At 38.7% G+C, this 17,194-nt stretch overlaps 3 protein-coding genes across 5 annotated transcripts; 2 read left to right on the top strand and 1 right to left on the bottom strand.

Annotated features, from left to right (window-relative positions):
- Window positions 1–491: 491 nt before the first annotated feature.
- Window positions 492–7,505, bottom strand: vdac3 (voltage-dependent anion channel 3). Of its 2 annotated transcripts, XM_026342803.1 has the most exons (10): window positions 7,410–7,505; window positions 4,707–4,825; window positions 3,733–3,804; window positions 3,490–3,539; window positions 2,320–2,472; window positions 2,168–2,220; window positions 1,811–2,038; window positions 1,491–1,641; window positions 1,148–1,205; window positions 492–1,065 (listed from the first exon to the last, which is right to left on the bottom strand). In XM_026342803.1, exons 2-10 carry the CDS (start codon window positions 4,819–4,821, stop codon window positions 974–976), a joined length of 972 nt encoding a protein of 323 aa, XP_026198588.1. In that variant the 5' UTR covers window positions 4,822–4,825; window positions 7,410–7,505; the 3' UTR covers window positions 492–973. The 2 variants fall into 2 exon arrangements, with proteins under 2 accessions (XP_026198588.1, XP_026198589.1); XM_026342804.1 differs by lacking the exon at window positions 4,707–4,825.
- Window positions 7,506–8,292: 787 nt separating this feature from the next.
- enkd1 (enkurin domain containing 1) lies at window positions 8,293–11,701 on the top strand. 2 transcript variants are annotated; one of them, XM_026344170.1, is made up of 9 exons: window positions 8,293–8,481; window positions 8,614–8,729; window positions 9,350–9,440; window positions 9,661–9,885; window positions 10,014–10,186; window positions 10,273–10,428; window positions 10,662–10,804; window positions 10,959–11,095; window positions 11,212–11,701. In XM_026344170.1, exons 3-9 carry the CDS (start codon window positions 9,356–9,358, stop codon window positions 11,370–11,372), a joined length of 1,080 nt encoding a protein of 359 aa, XP_026199955.1. In that variant the 5' UTR covers window positions 8,293–8,481; window positions 8,614–8,729; window positions 9,350–9,355; the 3' UTR covers window positions 11,373–11,701. The 2 variants fall into 2 exon arrangements, with proteins under 2 accessions (XP_026199955.1, XP_026199954.1); XM_026344169.1 differs by having other exon boundaries at window positions 8,469–8,729.
- A 70-nt stretch (window positions 11,702–11,771) lies between these two features.
- On the top strand, window positions 11,772–16,902 carry polb (polymerase (DNA directed), beta). The gene is made up of 14 exons (XM_026344171.1): window positions 11,772–11,971; window positions 12,267–12,324; window positions 12,980–13,046; window positions 13,435–13,509; window positions 13,620–13,678; window positions 13,895–13,944; window positions 14,088–14,139; window positions 14,249–14,303; window positions 14,391–14,463; window positions 14,556–14,626; window positions 14,788–14,874; window positions 15,001–15,068; window positions 15,369–15,508; window positions 15,643–16,902. Exons 1-14 carry the CDS (start codon window positions 11,911–11,913, stop codon window positions 15,735–15,737), a joined length of 1,011 nt encoding a protein of 336 aa, XP_026199956.1. The 5' UTR covers window positions 11,772–11,910; the 3' UTR covers window positions 15,738–16,902.
- The last annotated feature ends 292 nt before the right edge of the window (window positions 16,903–17,194 follow it).

The following is a 17,194-nucleotide window of genomic DNA, read 5'->3' as shown; positions in this document are numbered from 1 at the left end:
TCATTTTCATTTTTCTAAGAATGAGAGGACACTTCTCTTCCTTCACTGTTTCACGTGAGCCAGAATGAAACCATAACATCACGTTTATAGTGTTTAACTTTTTCTTTATTCCATTAATTCAATAAAACCAGTTTGAGGTCCTAAATGTTTACTAACTGTCCTACACAAAGCACAGCACAGATAATGTGAAATTTAGTGATAACAGTACAGGTACAGAGTCCAAAATAAGACGAGACACAGAGTTCCTAATTTCCACCAGCCCTTTTTACCAAACGGGACCTGAAAAATAGACCTTTAGCTAGTTCACAGTTTATAACTGTGTTACTGAGGTCAAATGGTGAATCAAAGTCAGTTAACCCGGTCTGAGAAGGATCAGCTGCTGTTTGTCTTTTCTGCTTTATTTTCTCCAGCTTTTAGTGCATCTGTTTACAGTCACTGTACTTCAGAAACCTCTCTCTACCCTTGAATACATGCAACAAAACACAAGTATATTCTGTATCATCTAAAAATCTTTTTAATGCTTGAACCCAGAGTATATCTGAAGAAAATCAAAATAAAAAACACAGATATGGCGGAGACACAAATGCTCTATTATAAGTGCACTTTGTCTGGTCAAACTGGTCATAAGTAGCACATGATTTGAAGAACAAGACATCTGCATGATGCCTGCTGAAGTCTGTTCCTTTGTTGTGACAATATATGCTCGAAAGTTGATTGTAAATAATTTCAAATTTTAAAAATAATGCTTGATTTCTTTAAAAATTACTGTTGTGGAGGTCGTGGAGGTCCTGGAGGCGTGAGGTTTCGCGGTTAAGGCCAAAGAATGTGAGTATGTCTTTATAAACTATGTGTGTGTAGTACTCAGAGGGAAGATGTGGTGCTGAACAGCACTTTGCAGTGTTGTCACATTGTTTTTTTTTTTTTATTGTGTGGATTTCCTTTAATTCTTATTGTCTGTTCTCCCCATGAAACTTTACGCCTCCAGCTCAAAGCCTAAGCCGACTTTGTGTCCACCGGTGTTCACGTTCTTCCCGTCAATCAGAGCCGAGAGGGTGAGCTTCACTCCTGCAGGGAAATAGTACAAAGTTATGCCTCACTTAACCATGCTTATGGCAATGAAACTGTCTAAAAAAGGAGATTAACTAACCTGGCCTGAGGGTTTGTGTGTATCCAACTCCAACAAGGCAGGCGTTGTTTACTTTGGTCTGCGAGGAGAAACAAAATATCATGGACGAGAGAGCTGATCGCGAACACAGCATTAATACAGAAGAAACTGGTACCTGCTAATCATGAGCATGTTAACACTGTCGCTGTGCACATTTGACTTGACACAACTGAATACAGCATGGCTGCAGACTCTTGTTTAATCTGTTTCTGCGATTTCTCCCTGTTGTTGTCTTGTCTAATGTCTGCATTATGTCACTGCTGCCATTGTGATAGGTTTCCTATATTTTTAGATGTATCTGAGATGTTTAGAAGTCAGTTCTTACAGACAGTGTTGCATCCTTATCCAGCTGATATTTGGCTCCAATTCCAAACCGTGTGTTGTTGCTGCCTGCTGTCCAGGCCAAGTGGACCGCTGTCTCCAACTTGCTGTTCACTTTTTGGTAAATGGAACCACCAAACTCTGTGCCTTCATTACTGAAATACATCAGCCAAACACAGATACAATAGATGGAGATCATTAGCAGTAGATATTAGTCTAAACTGTAGATTTTCATTCTGAGGAAATGCTTCCGCTCTCCTGCTATCCTCATCCAGTGAATCACTTCCATTTCCTGCCTCTTTTCTCTGTGATGTAGTGACTCACACATTGGTATGAAGCTGGAAGTCACCGGCCTTGTATCCAAGGGCAAAGTTGTTCTGCATCAGTTTAGATTTGGCAGTGTCGAAAGCCAACTGGTAGCCAGCCAGCCAGCCCTCGTAGCCCAGCACAGCCGCTGCGTGGACAGTAGGTCCAGCCATGTCGAAGTCCAGGTCGCACCCCACATTGACGTAGTCATGCTTGTAACCAGTCTTCAGTTTGGCACTCTTCTTGCTACAGAAGAATTATACAGAAATAAAAAAAGGGCAAGTCAATTAGATACCAGGACTTTTGTATTGACTGACTAATTTATTCACTATAAAGACATTGAAAACTATTTAAAATGGACAGGACTGGACTTACCCGGTGTTGGGCACAAACGACGTGTCCAGGCCAAGCTTCAGGCCCTGAGCCAGCTACACACAACCAAACAGGAAACACAGAGTATCAGCTGGTATTTTTTATTAGCATTATTCAGTAAGTTAGTGAACCTCTGTCATATATACTGTAAGTACCTGATCCTCTACAGTGATTTCTGTGGTGAGGGTATTGTCTGTGTTCCATTTCTGGTTGAAGGTGAGGCCCAACTCATTCATTTTGTACTTGGTCTCCAGGTGGCCTCCTGACTTCCCTGTGTCTGTGTTGCTGGAGCCTGAGGTGGCAAACTCCTGCAGGGCAAAGTGGGATGGAGTAATGAGGGGGGAGATGAAGATGGAAAATGAAGTGGGAAGGGGAGCAGACAGGCAGGTGCTACTTTAGAGACCAGCAGTTAAACTAAAGGCAGATAGAGTAAGAAAGCATTCAGGGATAAAGAAAGAGAAAAAATAAATACATGTACATCTCTGCTTTGGCTCTGCCACACAATCTCTCTCAGGTTTGTATGACTGGTTATTTAAAATCAAAAGAAATAAGATGGGAACTGAAAATACAGACTGGACTGTGAAGGAGAGGTTGGTCGAGAGCATATTTGAGTATCAGTGCTTTTACGGCTGCAGCATTTGGGGTTTAGGATGTCAATAGGACAAGTTACCTCTGCAAAGAAGCACTTGACAGGAAGCCTGCACACACTGTTTACACACAAACACACCACCGGTATCACTGGCTTACCCTGCAGTGCACCGGTGTTTAATCATTACATGTGCACACACACACACACACTCTCTCTCTCTCTCTTACCATCTGACAGGAACATCCAAAGAAGAAGCAGAAAAAAAGAGAACACAGAAAAGATTAGGAAGAAGCACATTGAGCTTATATGTGGTAGTTCAGCTGCTCACTGGGAAAATAAAAAAGCAGTGCCATAGGAAGCAGAAACCTGTGGAAGACATGTTTGTTTTTTTTCAGTGTGGTTTGTGGCGTGTGGGAAACTGCATGTGAGTGCTTATTATGGTTTTACCATGGCAACAGGTTTATAGCAAAACAGCATCTCTGGAAGTAACTAAACACTCTATGAAATGCATTTTCCTCTTTAGGATACAACACGTCTGAGGGAAAAGGGCAAATTGTAAACTGGCCATGCAGACATGTTAACTCTGCTGGCTCTGTATGTTATTAATGTCAGACAGCAAACACACACTGACATGTGGTGCTGGAGTCTGTGAGTCAGCCAAGTGATCTACACTGCAGAGAGCTGAGAAAAGGCCAGAAGACCACGCCAGGCTTACAGAGAACACAATGGTACTTACAACACCACTCTGGGACTTGGTCTTAACGTCCAGTTTCAGAATTCCATAGCCTGGGGAGGGAAGACATCAGGGAATTTTAAAAAAGAGAAAGGATGGAAAATTACTTTGAACCCTCGATCGGCACTGCGTGACTCTAAAACAGCTGCAGCTAAACTAAACAACAGAACAACAAAATGCTCTCAAACATCAGTCCTACTCCAGCATGGGTTTATCATAGTATGTTGGGAGAACTTCTGGACCTACCATAGCCCTTGTTGAAAAGGTCTTTGGCAGATTTCCCCAAGTCAGCATAAGCAGGAGGGACAGCCATTGTGCCTGAACAAAACAGACATGTATATAAAAGGTTTTGTGAAGGTTTTACAAGACAACGCACACATAAATACACATTTCACTGCATCAACATTACTGCTGCATAGTTGAAGGGTTACGAGCATTTTTATGTATATAAAAAACAAGCTCATTTATCATTGGAGTACCCCTCTAAATCTAAATCAGGACAAATTTTTTACCATTGCAGAAGCCAACACTTCTGAAGGTACAAACAAATGTAAAGAGCTGCACTCACACATAAAGCCTTGTAGCATTTTCTAACAAATATGTACATGCAAACAACCGGTACACATAAAAGTGCCTCAGCTGGAAAACTTTTGCCATCTGGACAGGGCCTGGCAGCAGTCCATCAGCCAGCAGCAGAGGCTGTTTAACTAAATTAACTGATTTTCTTTGAGCTAGGAGCTAGTAATGTGCAGAAAAAGAAGTTAAAAGGGCCACAGCGCCTACCAACATAGACATTTTGCTGCAAATCAGTACTGCACTTCAGCATTAACAATTTTCCCTTTCTGCTTTGCTTGTGAAGAGAAGGTGCCATCTGATGTGTAAGGGAATCTTACGCAAGCCAATGCAGCAGAGCTAACATAAGCACTAGTAGGTTTGGTAAGTCAGCACCTAGGAGTCCTGCACACCACTGCACTGCACCATGATGCTTCACACAGTCATCCACATCTTCTAGGTCAGTGTGCGTGCAGGATTCACCTATAAGCTGTTTAACCATTCAACCAGTGTCGGCCACCAAATGTTGTCAGGGAAATCCAGCAATTTGAAACTAAAGAGGGGTACGGATGAAAACTGAGTTCTTATGTTGACATCTGGTTTCTAACAGCATCCAGAGACTCTGATATTAAGACATATGTCTCTCTACACACAAACCCCCCACTCACCATGTCCCTTGGGTGCGTGGTGCTGACATGTCACACAGTGGCTTTTGTTCTCTGCCTGCTTGCATTTTCCTGACTTGTCCTGCTGCATCACACTCCCCACTCCTTTCTCTGCCATGTCTCTTCAGACGAGGGATGCGTAAAGAGGGACAATAAAAACTTTATTTTCCTCAGAGTGGCACGTTTCTTGCAGAGCATGCATCGCGAGCTGTCTAACATAGGTCAGCAGATGATGGATGCATGTAGTTTGTGCAAAGCATTTGGACACGATAAGGTCTGTGTAGAGCCCTTGTATGGCACTGACAGATGGTATTTTTATCAGACAATGAATGCTGATTACAGGGTGAAGGGCACAAAATGATGGTCTTCAGAAACAAAAGAAACGTCTGTGTGCTCAAAACGGGGAACAATCTCTGTCCAAATTTGCCTTATCTACATCCAGAGGTGGTGTAACGCTTAAACCCCCCCTTCTTAATAACATTTAAATATTCATATGAGTCAAACAACAGTTAAATAATGATCTAAAACCTACTATGCAGCTTTGTAAAGCTGCAAAATTCATATTGTCCTATATTCTATTACTATTCAAAAAATAAATTACAGCTGCTTTAACATTCAGCTAATCTATTTTTATCAGATCTGTGTGGGTGTGGTTTGAAAATAAATGACTGACAATACTGGATCACAAACAAGAAGCCTCACAACTGTCACCAGGAAATGTTGTGTTCTTGCAGGATCCCACTGTTTATGTTAAAAAAGTAATTGACAAAATGCATTTTCAGGGCCTGCAAGAGCCTCGTCTTTCTCATCTGTCCATGGGTTTAACAGTTTGCCTCAAAAGACATGTTCGTCTCTGTGTCAAAACTAAGCAACTACTCCACGTGCCTGCTGAGTTGCATTTTGCTGACCACGTGTAATTCCCAGATTGTCTTTGTCATATCACCCAGACACTTCCTCAACTCCTCACCCCTCATCTCTACCACTATGTTGGAGGAGATGAGGGTTGAAGAGCCTTCCCCTCCGAGCCTTCGTCCCTCACTCTCTATATTTAGCCCAGGTGAACCTGACACTAAAACACTTGTGACTGGATTTCAACATGTGTCTTCCTCGTGGTTCCTATTATTATTAAAACACAAATAAAAATGTATGCATTTGTCTGTATTACACCTCCACATTGTGGTTACATACAAACACACTCCTGACACTAACTTTAAAAATCTTCTTGAGCTGAAACCAGAGAACAGCCTCAGCTAAGCTCAAAGGTCAAAATGACACACATAAACAAGAGAAGTGACCACAGACAAACACCAAGATGGTGGTTGTAGTACACAATCAAACAGACACTGAGCTGAACACTGTGAGACATAAAATCTATTTGTTACTTCAATTGAATGATGGTTCAGTGTAAAAAATTACTTTAGTAGTAAAGCAAGTTTGCTTTCATATGAGCTCATCAAGAACACATATGAGATGTGGCGACATACTTTCAGTACTGTAAATAAAAATTTTAAAATGTGTGTATTTTGATGCATGTATATGCAATCATTATTATCTGTCTTAACCATTCAAACAAATAATTTCAGCAATAACTTTTAAATTAATTCACTAATTGGAAAAATGCGACATTTTAGCAGGAATGCTGATAATATGAAAAAAACAAACAGAATATAAAACTGTGTAAATAGATATTCAATTAAAAGTGCCTGAATCTTCATATAATGTGAATCCATGTGACAGTGTGTGTCATATGACAAGAGGAATGTGTGGGAGATAAGGTCAAGTGCAGTCAAGTTACACTACGTCAGTTCATAGCATGAATGTAAAGTGCATGTATATGTTTCATAGTATTTTCCAGTCATGAGTCACTTAGACTGGACCTCAAGGTACCTGCTCAACCACTGGCTGCATCAACTTGTGTTGTAATTCAATTAATGAAACAGTCAAAATCACTGATTTCACAACTTTGAATAGAGAGCAATTAAATGACTCCAGATTCCTACCAATATCAATGTTACACAGTAAAAACACAAGTTTCACTTTCACATTTTCCTGTAAGATGACCTTGATCTTTAATTTGCCCAATAACTACTCAGAGTGATTCAATACTACAGTGTCTAATACCACTGAGCATACTGTGTAATTACACAGGAGAAGATGTATAAAGGTCCAAGCCCATAAGATAATGGATGTTGTTATATACAGTAGATCATTTAATAACAAGGTGCCTCATGACAAAGAGTCTGATTGACAGGATTTGCGGCACCGGGTCTCCCTGTCCCATAAGTGGATGAGCATTGTATGTGCATCCATCTCTAGTTTCCATTGTTGATGTCTGTTGTGCACTTGGCCAACAACATAGCAACATGTAATTTATTATACCATTGCTCTATGTTTAAGTAATATAGTGTAGATGATGCATCGCAGTCAAAATAAAAAAAAAATTCACCATTTAGCCTACTGTCGTATTATGGAGATCTTATTTCAGGCACTTTACAACTGTGAATATTGGAGACCCTGTGGTATATACAGGCCTGAACCGGTGCTGGATCCCAGTTTTACCCGCTTGCTCCCACTCCCACCCCTTAATGTGACTCCTATCTCCCTGAGAGTCTAAGGACTATTGACAACAGCGATCATGCACAGAAACCGACATAATACAAGGCCCTTTTTTCAAATAAAAATGAGATAAAGTCAGTTTTTTCTTACCTTGATTTGTGGGCCGGAGTGTGCAGAGTTTTTCAGCACTGTTCGGTGCAGCAGGACACAGTGAAGGAGAAAGCAGAGACAGACTGAGCAGGCGCAACTCAGACCTCCGGCCGAGGGCGGGGCCGTTGTGCAACTGAACTAAATTATCTGTAAATATTTTCAATTTGCATCGTGTGAATTTTTTTTTTTTTTTTTTTTTTACAATACACGCTGAAGTTCTTAAGCTCAGTGGGCGTTAGACATAAATATGGAATATGTATCCCCATAATGTACTCATGATATTTATGTTAAGTGCTTTGCAGATTTTTATTCTACAAAGTAGAATAGTACTATGCAGTAAATGAAGCTTAAATACATTTCTGTAAATAGATTTCTGTAAATTACATTAAGTTAATGGACTGTAGCAACGTGCAGGCTTGGGAATACTTTTACAGTGCAATCACTGCATTGTTTTATTACATAATTGCTGCCGGTTATAATGCCAGTGTGTCACAGCAGTGGGAGGCGCGCTCCTTAATGCGTCTCTTTTGTTTTGGTGTAGTAGAGTCTGGCACCGCTCGGTGGCGCTGGTCTCCTCCTAATGGCACCATTAATAAAACTGGTATATTGTACCCTGAGGTTGGTCTGTCAGATAGAAGTTAATCTCAGGTTGTGTGCAGTGTATCATTCCAGTATACTCTAACAAACAATATGAGATTTAGATTTCATTTAATTTGGGAATGGTTAAGATCGGGGCTGTAGTTGAAGTGAGAGTGTGGGAGTCGAAATTAATTTTGTCAGCCTGTCAGACAATAATCAGGATATATCCAAATAATTGTAGAAATTCACCTGTTAGATTTTAAAACGTCTTCGTTTGCAGTGCAACGCAGGTAAACGTACGATTGTCGAGAACAGGTTAACCTTCATTTAAATCATGTGTGAGTTGTGTGTTAGCGATTATCACTAAATAATAGACTTCATTAGTGTTAGTATTACATTTATCACTGTCACTCTATGGGTGCTCTTCACACTGATGCTCCACAATTTCAACCGACCATGCCGGTGTTCACTAACATAACATTTGGAGGCTGTGGTGAGTAGTACCTCTATGTACGAGTCTCATTTCTGATAAACTGTCCACTACTTATCAATTAAATGGTTTTTATGAAACTTGTGGGGGTTTTGCCTCTTTTGTGGAGTTTTACTTCTCTTCTGTGAGGTCTAGTTCTGTGTGCGGCCGCCCCGTTGCCATGGTGAAGGCTATTACAACAAGCCTGGACACTTCGGCGTCATCAGCGTGCGTGACCAGCTGCTCCACGGATAAACAAGACAATATTAAAGGTAAACGAATTAATTTAACAACTTTATCCATCCCAACAGGCTGCAGGTTTCTGTTAACGTACACTATTGCTAATATGTGTAATTGAACGCATGTCTGTGTTTGTTTTTCGTGGACGAGTGTGTTAATTAGCAGACTTTACACGCCACTCGAAATGCACGTAACGTTAGTTAGCGTTAGCTAGAAATTCAACGTTGAATAAATATAGATTTTCAAAACAGCTGATATTCAAAACTGAAAAAACAAACTACAAGAATTACTGAAGAATTCATTCATTTAGTTCATTTAGGTCACCAAATGTTCAATTAAAGCTACAAAACCACCGCCCATACAGTCTTCTGATCAAAGTAAACTTACAATATACATCACTAGCTAAATAGATTACTATATTTCTGCAAAGTGTAATACAGCCTGAATAACTTGGTTATCAACTTTTAATGACTCAGTGCAATAACTACCACATACATGATTAAGGTAATCAATGATTAATGACTATCTTGCTTGTTATAAAGACAATGTCAATGGTCATCTTACCACTGAATAGTATGTGTTTGTGTGTTTGACTCTGATATATCTGTCTTAACTGATATTGACACATTTTATTTGTTTTTGCCTTTTACAGCTTCAGATGTGTGAGGGCCCTTCATCAATATCTGGGCCAATCCCCCCAGATCCTTCTCTGTTTCCCCAGTACTACAAACGACCTGCTTCAGGTTAGATGTAACCACAAGGCTATGGCATATTAAAATGCATCTGATAGGTGGCTTTTATAGGCGTGGGCTCAGAAAAACCATATGTAAACACAAATGTCACATGTATCACCACCACTTTAGATTGACCTTTTATCTGGATGTGTTGGAACTCTTAGTTTACATTGTCTTATAGAATTAGTGTAGGCCTCCAGTTACATTATGTAGTTTTCTTTCATTCTAGCTCGTGGGCGTTTAGAGGGAAACCATGATGGGACTTTGGCGCTGCTCTCAGGGCCACTTGCTCCAGATCCTGTGTTGCACCCAGACTGTTACAGTGCTCGTACCCCAGCACACGCGCCCCGTATTGGCTTTAATGCCACCCATATTCTGGAACGAGGGCAGAGAGGGGTAGTGGGGGAACTACTCAAACTAGATGGTGTTTCTATCACCCCTGTTCCCAAGCAAAGTAAGGAATTCCCATTTTTTCTTATTTGTATTATTATTTTCTTAATTGTTTGAGCAAACAAGAGTGATTAATAGAGCACACAAACCACCAAGCAGTAATGAAAACTCTTTTGTGATTTGGCCTTTAAGAACAGCGAGTACATGACTTTGGTAAGGAGAACGTGCGTCGGCTCCGGGAGATCCAGAAACGCTACAAAGAGCAGGAGGCTGAGCGAGCACAGTCTCGTCCCGTTCCAGTCAAGGCCCTTTGGACCTCTTCCAAATACCAAAATGTTTCATCCAGGCTGATGGCCCAACTACAGGTAGAGATTTTGTCTGTCAATGCTAAAAGGCTAATAATTATTCATATTTCTTTTCTGTCATTTGTAATAAAGTCTTTTTAATACAGGTTTCAAGTCCAATTGTCAAACCACAGTGTCAGAACTTTCTAAAGGCCCACTCTAATGGTGGATCTATTGCCCCACCAAGACCCCACTCCAAACCTTCCACTGTAGATGTGCAACGCCCGGCCTCCTCCAAATCAGCACACAGCCAGGACTTACAAGTGAGAAGTACCAACTTATGTTTACTCGTTTTACGCAGTCCTGTATAAACAGCTTCATAAATGGATTTCCAATTTTTTTTTTTTTCTATATAAGATTCAACAACAGAAGAGTGGGGCTTTAAGAATTTATTTATTTCTTAAAACAGCATGGTTTTTCATTTTGCTCACTTTGATGTTTATTTGTAATATTTCCTTTTTGTTTTAATTCCATATGTTGTTGTATATGGATACAGTTACAGGTGCAAGGTCAAACCCTAGACTTCATAAAGCATAATGCCCGGGCTGCAGGAAAAACGGTACTGCGTCGGTCCCAGTCACTGACAAACCTAAGAGATAAGCCTGTCCCTAGTGCAGTCAAGGGACAGGTGCCTCAGTAGTGAGTATTCCAATATCATGTCTTATTAAAAATCTTTAGAAAACTTGTCAAAAATAACTAAGTTAGTAAAGGCAGAATTTTTCACCACTGAGATATTTCACTGCTCTTGTGTTTTTTGTTTTACTCTCTCTTTTTAACACCAACATCCAAACAGTCTTGAGGAAAGAAAGGAGCAGTGGCGCAAAGAAAAGGAAGAGAGGAGGAGGAACGCACCTGATCCTACAATCCCAGCTGGTCATACCCTGATGTCTGAAACTGAGAGACAAGAGACACTGAATTCCCTCAAAGAGAGTATGTCTCCATTGCTCTTTATCTCTGCCTGTACATTCATCATGGTAACATGTAGAGTAATAAATTTACATTAAATATTCACCTGTCTATTTTTGTTGTTGTTGATTTGTCCTCAGCTCATCGCTCTCTGGTGACTGAACTGCTGTCACTCCCTCTAAAAGCTGACAACCTGAGTGTTCAATCACGTCGGGCTTACCTTGACTCTAGGCTTTCTGAAGTTGAGGAGGCCATTAAAATATTCTCCAGGGACAAAGTTTATGTAAAAATTGATTCATAGCCCATGAAGACGAATAGAAGAAGGACAGAGAAGGAAGAGGAGATGGTCTTGTGGTCAGCTGTTCCATTTTTTTTGTAGTTGCATTATGTAACACACCATGGAACCCTGTAAAAAGATAATGATTGATGTTATGTTGTAAAAGAAGTTTAATATGTGAATTGAAATTGTATTATAAATTGAGTTATTATTATGTAAGATTAAGGAAAAACACGCAAATGTTGTGAACCTAACAGCAAAAAAAACATTTGTCTTTGTGCAAAACTGACTATTTTGTGAAGTCACTGTATCTGTATATTTCTAATTTTTGCATATTAAAACGAACAAATGAGTTCAATGTGCACCAGTTGAAAAAAACAGTGACTGTTCATGACGCAATACGTACGTCCCACCCCCGTACGTCTTCGGTCATTGTTCTGCGTGAGCTAGCAGTTAGCTTGGGTGCTACACGCTAAGCATACAAAGAGGTCCTGACTTTTAATGCATGTAAGAAAGACAGTTTGAACTCTGAACTAACATTTGAGAGCCTGTCAAATCCACAATGAGCAAAAGGAAAGCACCACAGGAATCCCTGAACGAGGGAATAACAGACTTTCTTGTCGGTACGTGAAGAGGATTCAGACGGTTGAGCTCAGCTAACAGTAGCTAGCATGATATATGTGTTGTGTTTTTAAATAACAACCAGCTAAAATAACTGCAAAGCATCATATATTTGTTGAAGTATTCTAAATGGTGTTTGTTTTTTCTCGCATGTTATAGTCCGGGTTGCCTAGATGTGAAATCTGGTACGCTTATGGTCATTGTCGTTTAAATGCCTTCGTCCTTCACCTTACTTGGCATCTTCTTTCCCAAAAAAGGCACTAAATACAAGATTGACATCTTTACTTGTGTTTTCAGAACTGGCTAATTACGAGAAAAATGTCAACAGGGCAATACACAAGTATAATGCATATAGGTAAGTCCTGAAGTCTCATCAATGAGATGTGATTTGTCTAACATTGTGAATTTCACTATACAAACATTAAGCATAATAATAAATGTAATGTTACTGGAACCCAATAGCCCATATACACGGTGGCCATGTACACTTACTTAAAACTAATGCATTCTAATAAAACCTTGCAATAAAGCCATCGTTCATTAAGGTTATAATGGGTTTCTGTTTGCACATGTTGATTTCACTTCATGGTCATTTTGAAAGCTGTAGTGTGTCGTTGTTGAAATGTGTTAGAGGTGTAGTTTTTCTTGATTTACAAAACTAATTATAAACAAATAGAACTTGATTATATATTGTAAACACCTGACACAACAATTTAATAGGAATATTTTTTAACAGCATCACAAACTACAGCTTCAAAATAATCAACGTTGACTCTATCTCTTTAACACAGTTTCTGCAGAGACTGGGCAATATAAAAATGAAAGTAGAAAGAATGCTGTGCACTGCATTAGTTGGTGAGGTGTACCTAATAAACTGGCAAGTGACTGTAAAATAGATTGAGACTTTAACCCAAGGGTAATCCTGGCAAAGCTTTGTTCAACCTTATTGATGCTATGTTGTTTGTCATGTTATTTTATTGCAATATTTGTTTTTGGATTTCTGTGACTAGGAAAGCAGCCTCCACCATTGCCAAGTACCCTAATAAGATCAAAAGTGGAGAAGAGGCCAAAAAACTGGTATGTGCACTGGATTCACTTTGTGTCTGCCTCCGTTACCCTCTGTAAATAAAGTATTGCTGAATTCTGAAGTATAATAATATCTCATTAAATATATAATAAAATGGTGATAATGGCATAAAAACAATTATAATTTTCACAATAGAATCTCAGATCAGATAAATCACTTGATTTTCAAATTAAGATCAAAGCAGGAGAAGGAGTCCTTATACTTGGCCAGGACAGATGGATTTACTTTTTGGTTAAAATGACTCCATTATTTGTTGTCTTAGTGATGCCCTCTGCTGTAGCCTTAACATATTTTGTCAACACCTACTTTCCTCATCTTACATAACTGCTGCAGATTGCACTATTTAACACCCTCAGCTTTGTTTACACATTTCAACAGGATGGTGTTGGAGCTAAAATAGCAGAAAAGATTGATGAGTTTCTACAAACTGGTAAACTACGGAAACTGGAAAAGGTGAGTGTTGTGGCACTGGACTACATGTTGGATGTTACACTATGTGTGTTTAATAATGGCTTCATTTGAACACATTTTAACTGATGTGCTACTTTTATGTTTTCATTTAGATACGAAATGATGACACCAGCTCTTCCATCAATTTCCTCACTCGAGTTACTGGAATTGGGTATGTCTTAAGTGTTACTAATCCAAATAAAAAAACATTAAATGCTTTATATGGTATTTAAGGTACATGTTCTTGACTGATTAAATGTACTTGGTGACAAATTGACTTGCTCCTGCTGAGGCACCCTGTATTTTTTATTATTATTTTTCACTTACTACTTATTTATTTGTGCAGAGTCAGCATATGTATTTAACATCTTTCTCAACTCGGCTTTAGCCCAGCTGCTGCCAGGAAGTTTTTTGAAGAAGGGGTGAAGACGTTAGAAGGTCTGTTTAGCAGTTAACTTCACAATTGTTCACAAATGTAGTTTCTTATTGTATTAGTTATCATGCATAGTCAATAAATGTTTCCACAGAGTGCATGCACTTTTTGTATAAAGAGAAATATATTTTTTATTACATTTTTTTAGATCTGAAAAAGATTGAACACAAGCTAAACCATCATCAACAGATTGGACTCAAGTAAGTTTTACTCAGTGCGGTTATAATCAGTATCAAGTAAACTCTGAATATCTTAAAATTGCCCTCTGTTGATCGAAATGTGTTTAATAGCATTTTTTGACACTTTCAGGTACTTTGAGGAATTTGAGAAAAGGATTCCACGATCTGAAATGGAAAAAATGGAGGTGATAAACCATCTCTATTTTCTTCTTCTCCTCAGATGAGTTTAGTTGAGAATTTCCTTTCACTGTGTGGCTTTTTGTTTTTTTTAGACACTGATTCTTGGGGAATTAGAGAAAATTGATGAAGATTATATTGGTACAATCTGTGGAAGCTACAGGAGAGGTAATCGTTTACTTTCAGGATACTTATCAATAATGTGTAGTTTGTTAGAGTAGGACAAAATGTTCAACATGATGTCGTTGATTAATTTCCAGGTGCTGCATCGAGTGGTGATATTGATATTCTGCTCACACACCCAGACTACACCTCTCAGTCTCAGAAGCAGGTAAGGCTCTATGGGGTGTGCGAGACATTCCTGCTCGCTAATAATTAGGTTATAGTATATATAGCTTACTACTATAAATGTAATACGTTGCCTTTAATTAAAATAATACAGTTTGACTGGTTCCTTTTTTTACTACTTATTCCTATTGTTTTAATTTCTAGCCCCGACTCCTCCATGCCGTGGTCGACCATTTGGAGTCCATTGGGTTTGTGACTGACACGCTGTCCAAAGGAGACACCAAGTTCATGGTAAAACCTTAGCTTATTTTGTCACATGTTTGATTTTATGCTTGGTAATGCACTTGGTCCAATAACTTTACCCAAATTATCAAGCAGGTATGAATGGTCACAGTGTTCTGGTTCTTGTTTTTTTAGGGAGTTTGCCAGCTGCAGCAAAGTGATGAAGATGAGGATGAATACCTACACAGGCGTATTGATATCAGGTGCCCCACTTTACATTCCTCTGAGTTAGTCCAGTTAAAACCTTTTGCATATTATTATGAAAAACAGCAGGAACTAAGCCAGTGATTGGGGATTCAGTGAACTGCTAAATTTAGTACTTAGTTTGTGATCTTCAAAAGGGAAAAAATCCCTACTAGGAAAAAAACATACCAACCGAAACAGAAAACTCAATAACACCAAAGAAACTAAAATTATATTAATAAAGAGGCTGGCCTCTTTTTTATGTTGGTTCTTCTACTCAACATTTTCTTCTCTAACTGCACTTCCCACATATCCCAAAGGTTAATTCCCAAGGACCAGTACTTCTGTGGAGTTCTGTATTTCACTGGAAGTGATATTTTTAATAAAAATATGAGAACCCATGCACTGGAGAAGGGCTTCACTCTGAATGAGTACACCATACGACCACTTGGAGTCACTGGTGAGTTTCACCTGAACACAACAAAATAAACCATTTGAACAATTTCATCTTGTGTAGCTTCTGTCAGTCATCAATAAGTCATTCATGTTTTCAGTTTTGAATATCAGCTGTTTTACTTTATGGATCTGTCTTAGGTGTGGCAGGAGAGCCTCTGCTGGTGGATAGTGAGAGAGACATCTTTGAATACATCCAGTACAAGTACAGGGAACCGAAGGACCGCAGCGAGTGAAGATACAGCTACATGTGTATTTGAAGATATAAGATACAAGATCAGAAGCATGTTTTCAAATGTGTGACATTTTTTCTGTCTTAGTTGGAAGTTGGAATCAGCCCCACTGATGATTTTTTTAAACCCAAACACTTCTACATGCTCTGTACAACAGAATTGTTACTGTTTTTATCTTAAATTTAAGTCTCTATGCTCCATGTATGTTTGTGGAGACTCTCTCCATTTTTAAATAATTTATTGCTTACTTGTTTGTTTAAATTTAAAATACCAAAAAAGGATTATAACATAATTTGAGAGAATGTCAACTGACTTCTGTTACAACTGTTACCAGCTTATCATGAACCATTATAAACCAGTATGATAGTGGTCCCCACTGACAGAAGTTTTTTTTAAACACTTTGGATAGGTTTTTTTTAAAAGGAGTTTAAAGGGGTAGGTTTTACAGTATAGTAGAATCAAATCTCTTCAAATGTTCAAATTTCATTCACCATGGGATTTTTAGACTGTGTGACTTTAACTTCGTTGGTTTGGGCAAACTTATGAATTAGAGGGAAGACATGCAAAGGTGCAAACAGTATTTGTGGGTATTAGGTTCAGTTTCTGATTATAGACACTAATGTAGGATAAATGAGAATAAACAGTTCCCTCAGTCATTGACTGGTATGTGAATATGATTGGTAATGATTGGAAAATGTGTCAAGTCAGAGGATTATATTTTCAGTAATATTCTCATGGGAATTTTAAAAGCAGTGTAAGAAATTATGTTAACCAGGTAGCTGAAATAATGTTACAGTCATGATGATGCAACTTTTATCTTTGCCACAGTTTACATTAGGATTAGGACTTTAATTCAGTTTGGATGGATTGCAGATATTTTAACAATATTTAAGAAACATATTTATGGGAAATGGCATTGTGAACATCCAGCTGTTAACTTTGAGTTTGAATGTGTGAAATAAATGGGTCATCAGTAATTTTTAGTTTTACAAATTTAGTGAAAATTGACAATGCATACATTTTATATGCATATAATAATGCTGGGTATTGTTTGATATGGTCATCCAACTAAATGTGTTTTATTTGTTGTTGGTGTCATTTACATGATCCTCTTGAGCCTTACATCTGGCCTAAAAACTTCAGTTCACTAAAAACCTACAGCATGTAACTTTTTCTGTTAATTCTTTTACTATAAATATACTAAAAAAGTATCTTAAAATAGAGAGATGCTTCTGCGACCCAGACTACTTGAACAGTCTGGCAGAGAAATTGCCTAAACTGCCCTCAGGTTTTTGATTGAGGCTGGCCTTGTGACAACATTTTTAAAGTACTGTACACTCTGTACAGTGGTTTTGGCTGCATGAATCATCCCTCTTCTTCTGATGGAGGGAAAGAGGCCAGGGAAGAGTGAGCACGGCCCTGTTACTTTTGACATAACTGGGGAAAGTTTTGATGGACTA

This window comes from Anabas testudineus, chromosome 9 (genome assembly GCF_900324465.2).
Source record: "Anabas testudineus chromosome 9, fAnaTes1.2, whole genome shotgun sequence".
Taxonomy (NCBI): domain Eukaryota; kingdom Metazoa; phylum Chordata; class Actinopteri; order Anabantiformes; family Anabantidae; genus Anabas; species Anabas testudineus.
This window is presented reverse-complemented; position numbering and strand designations above follow the sequence as displayed.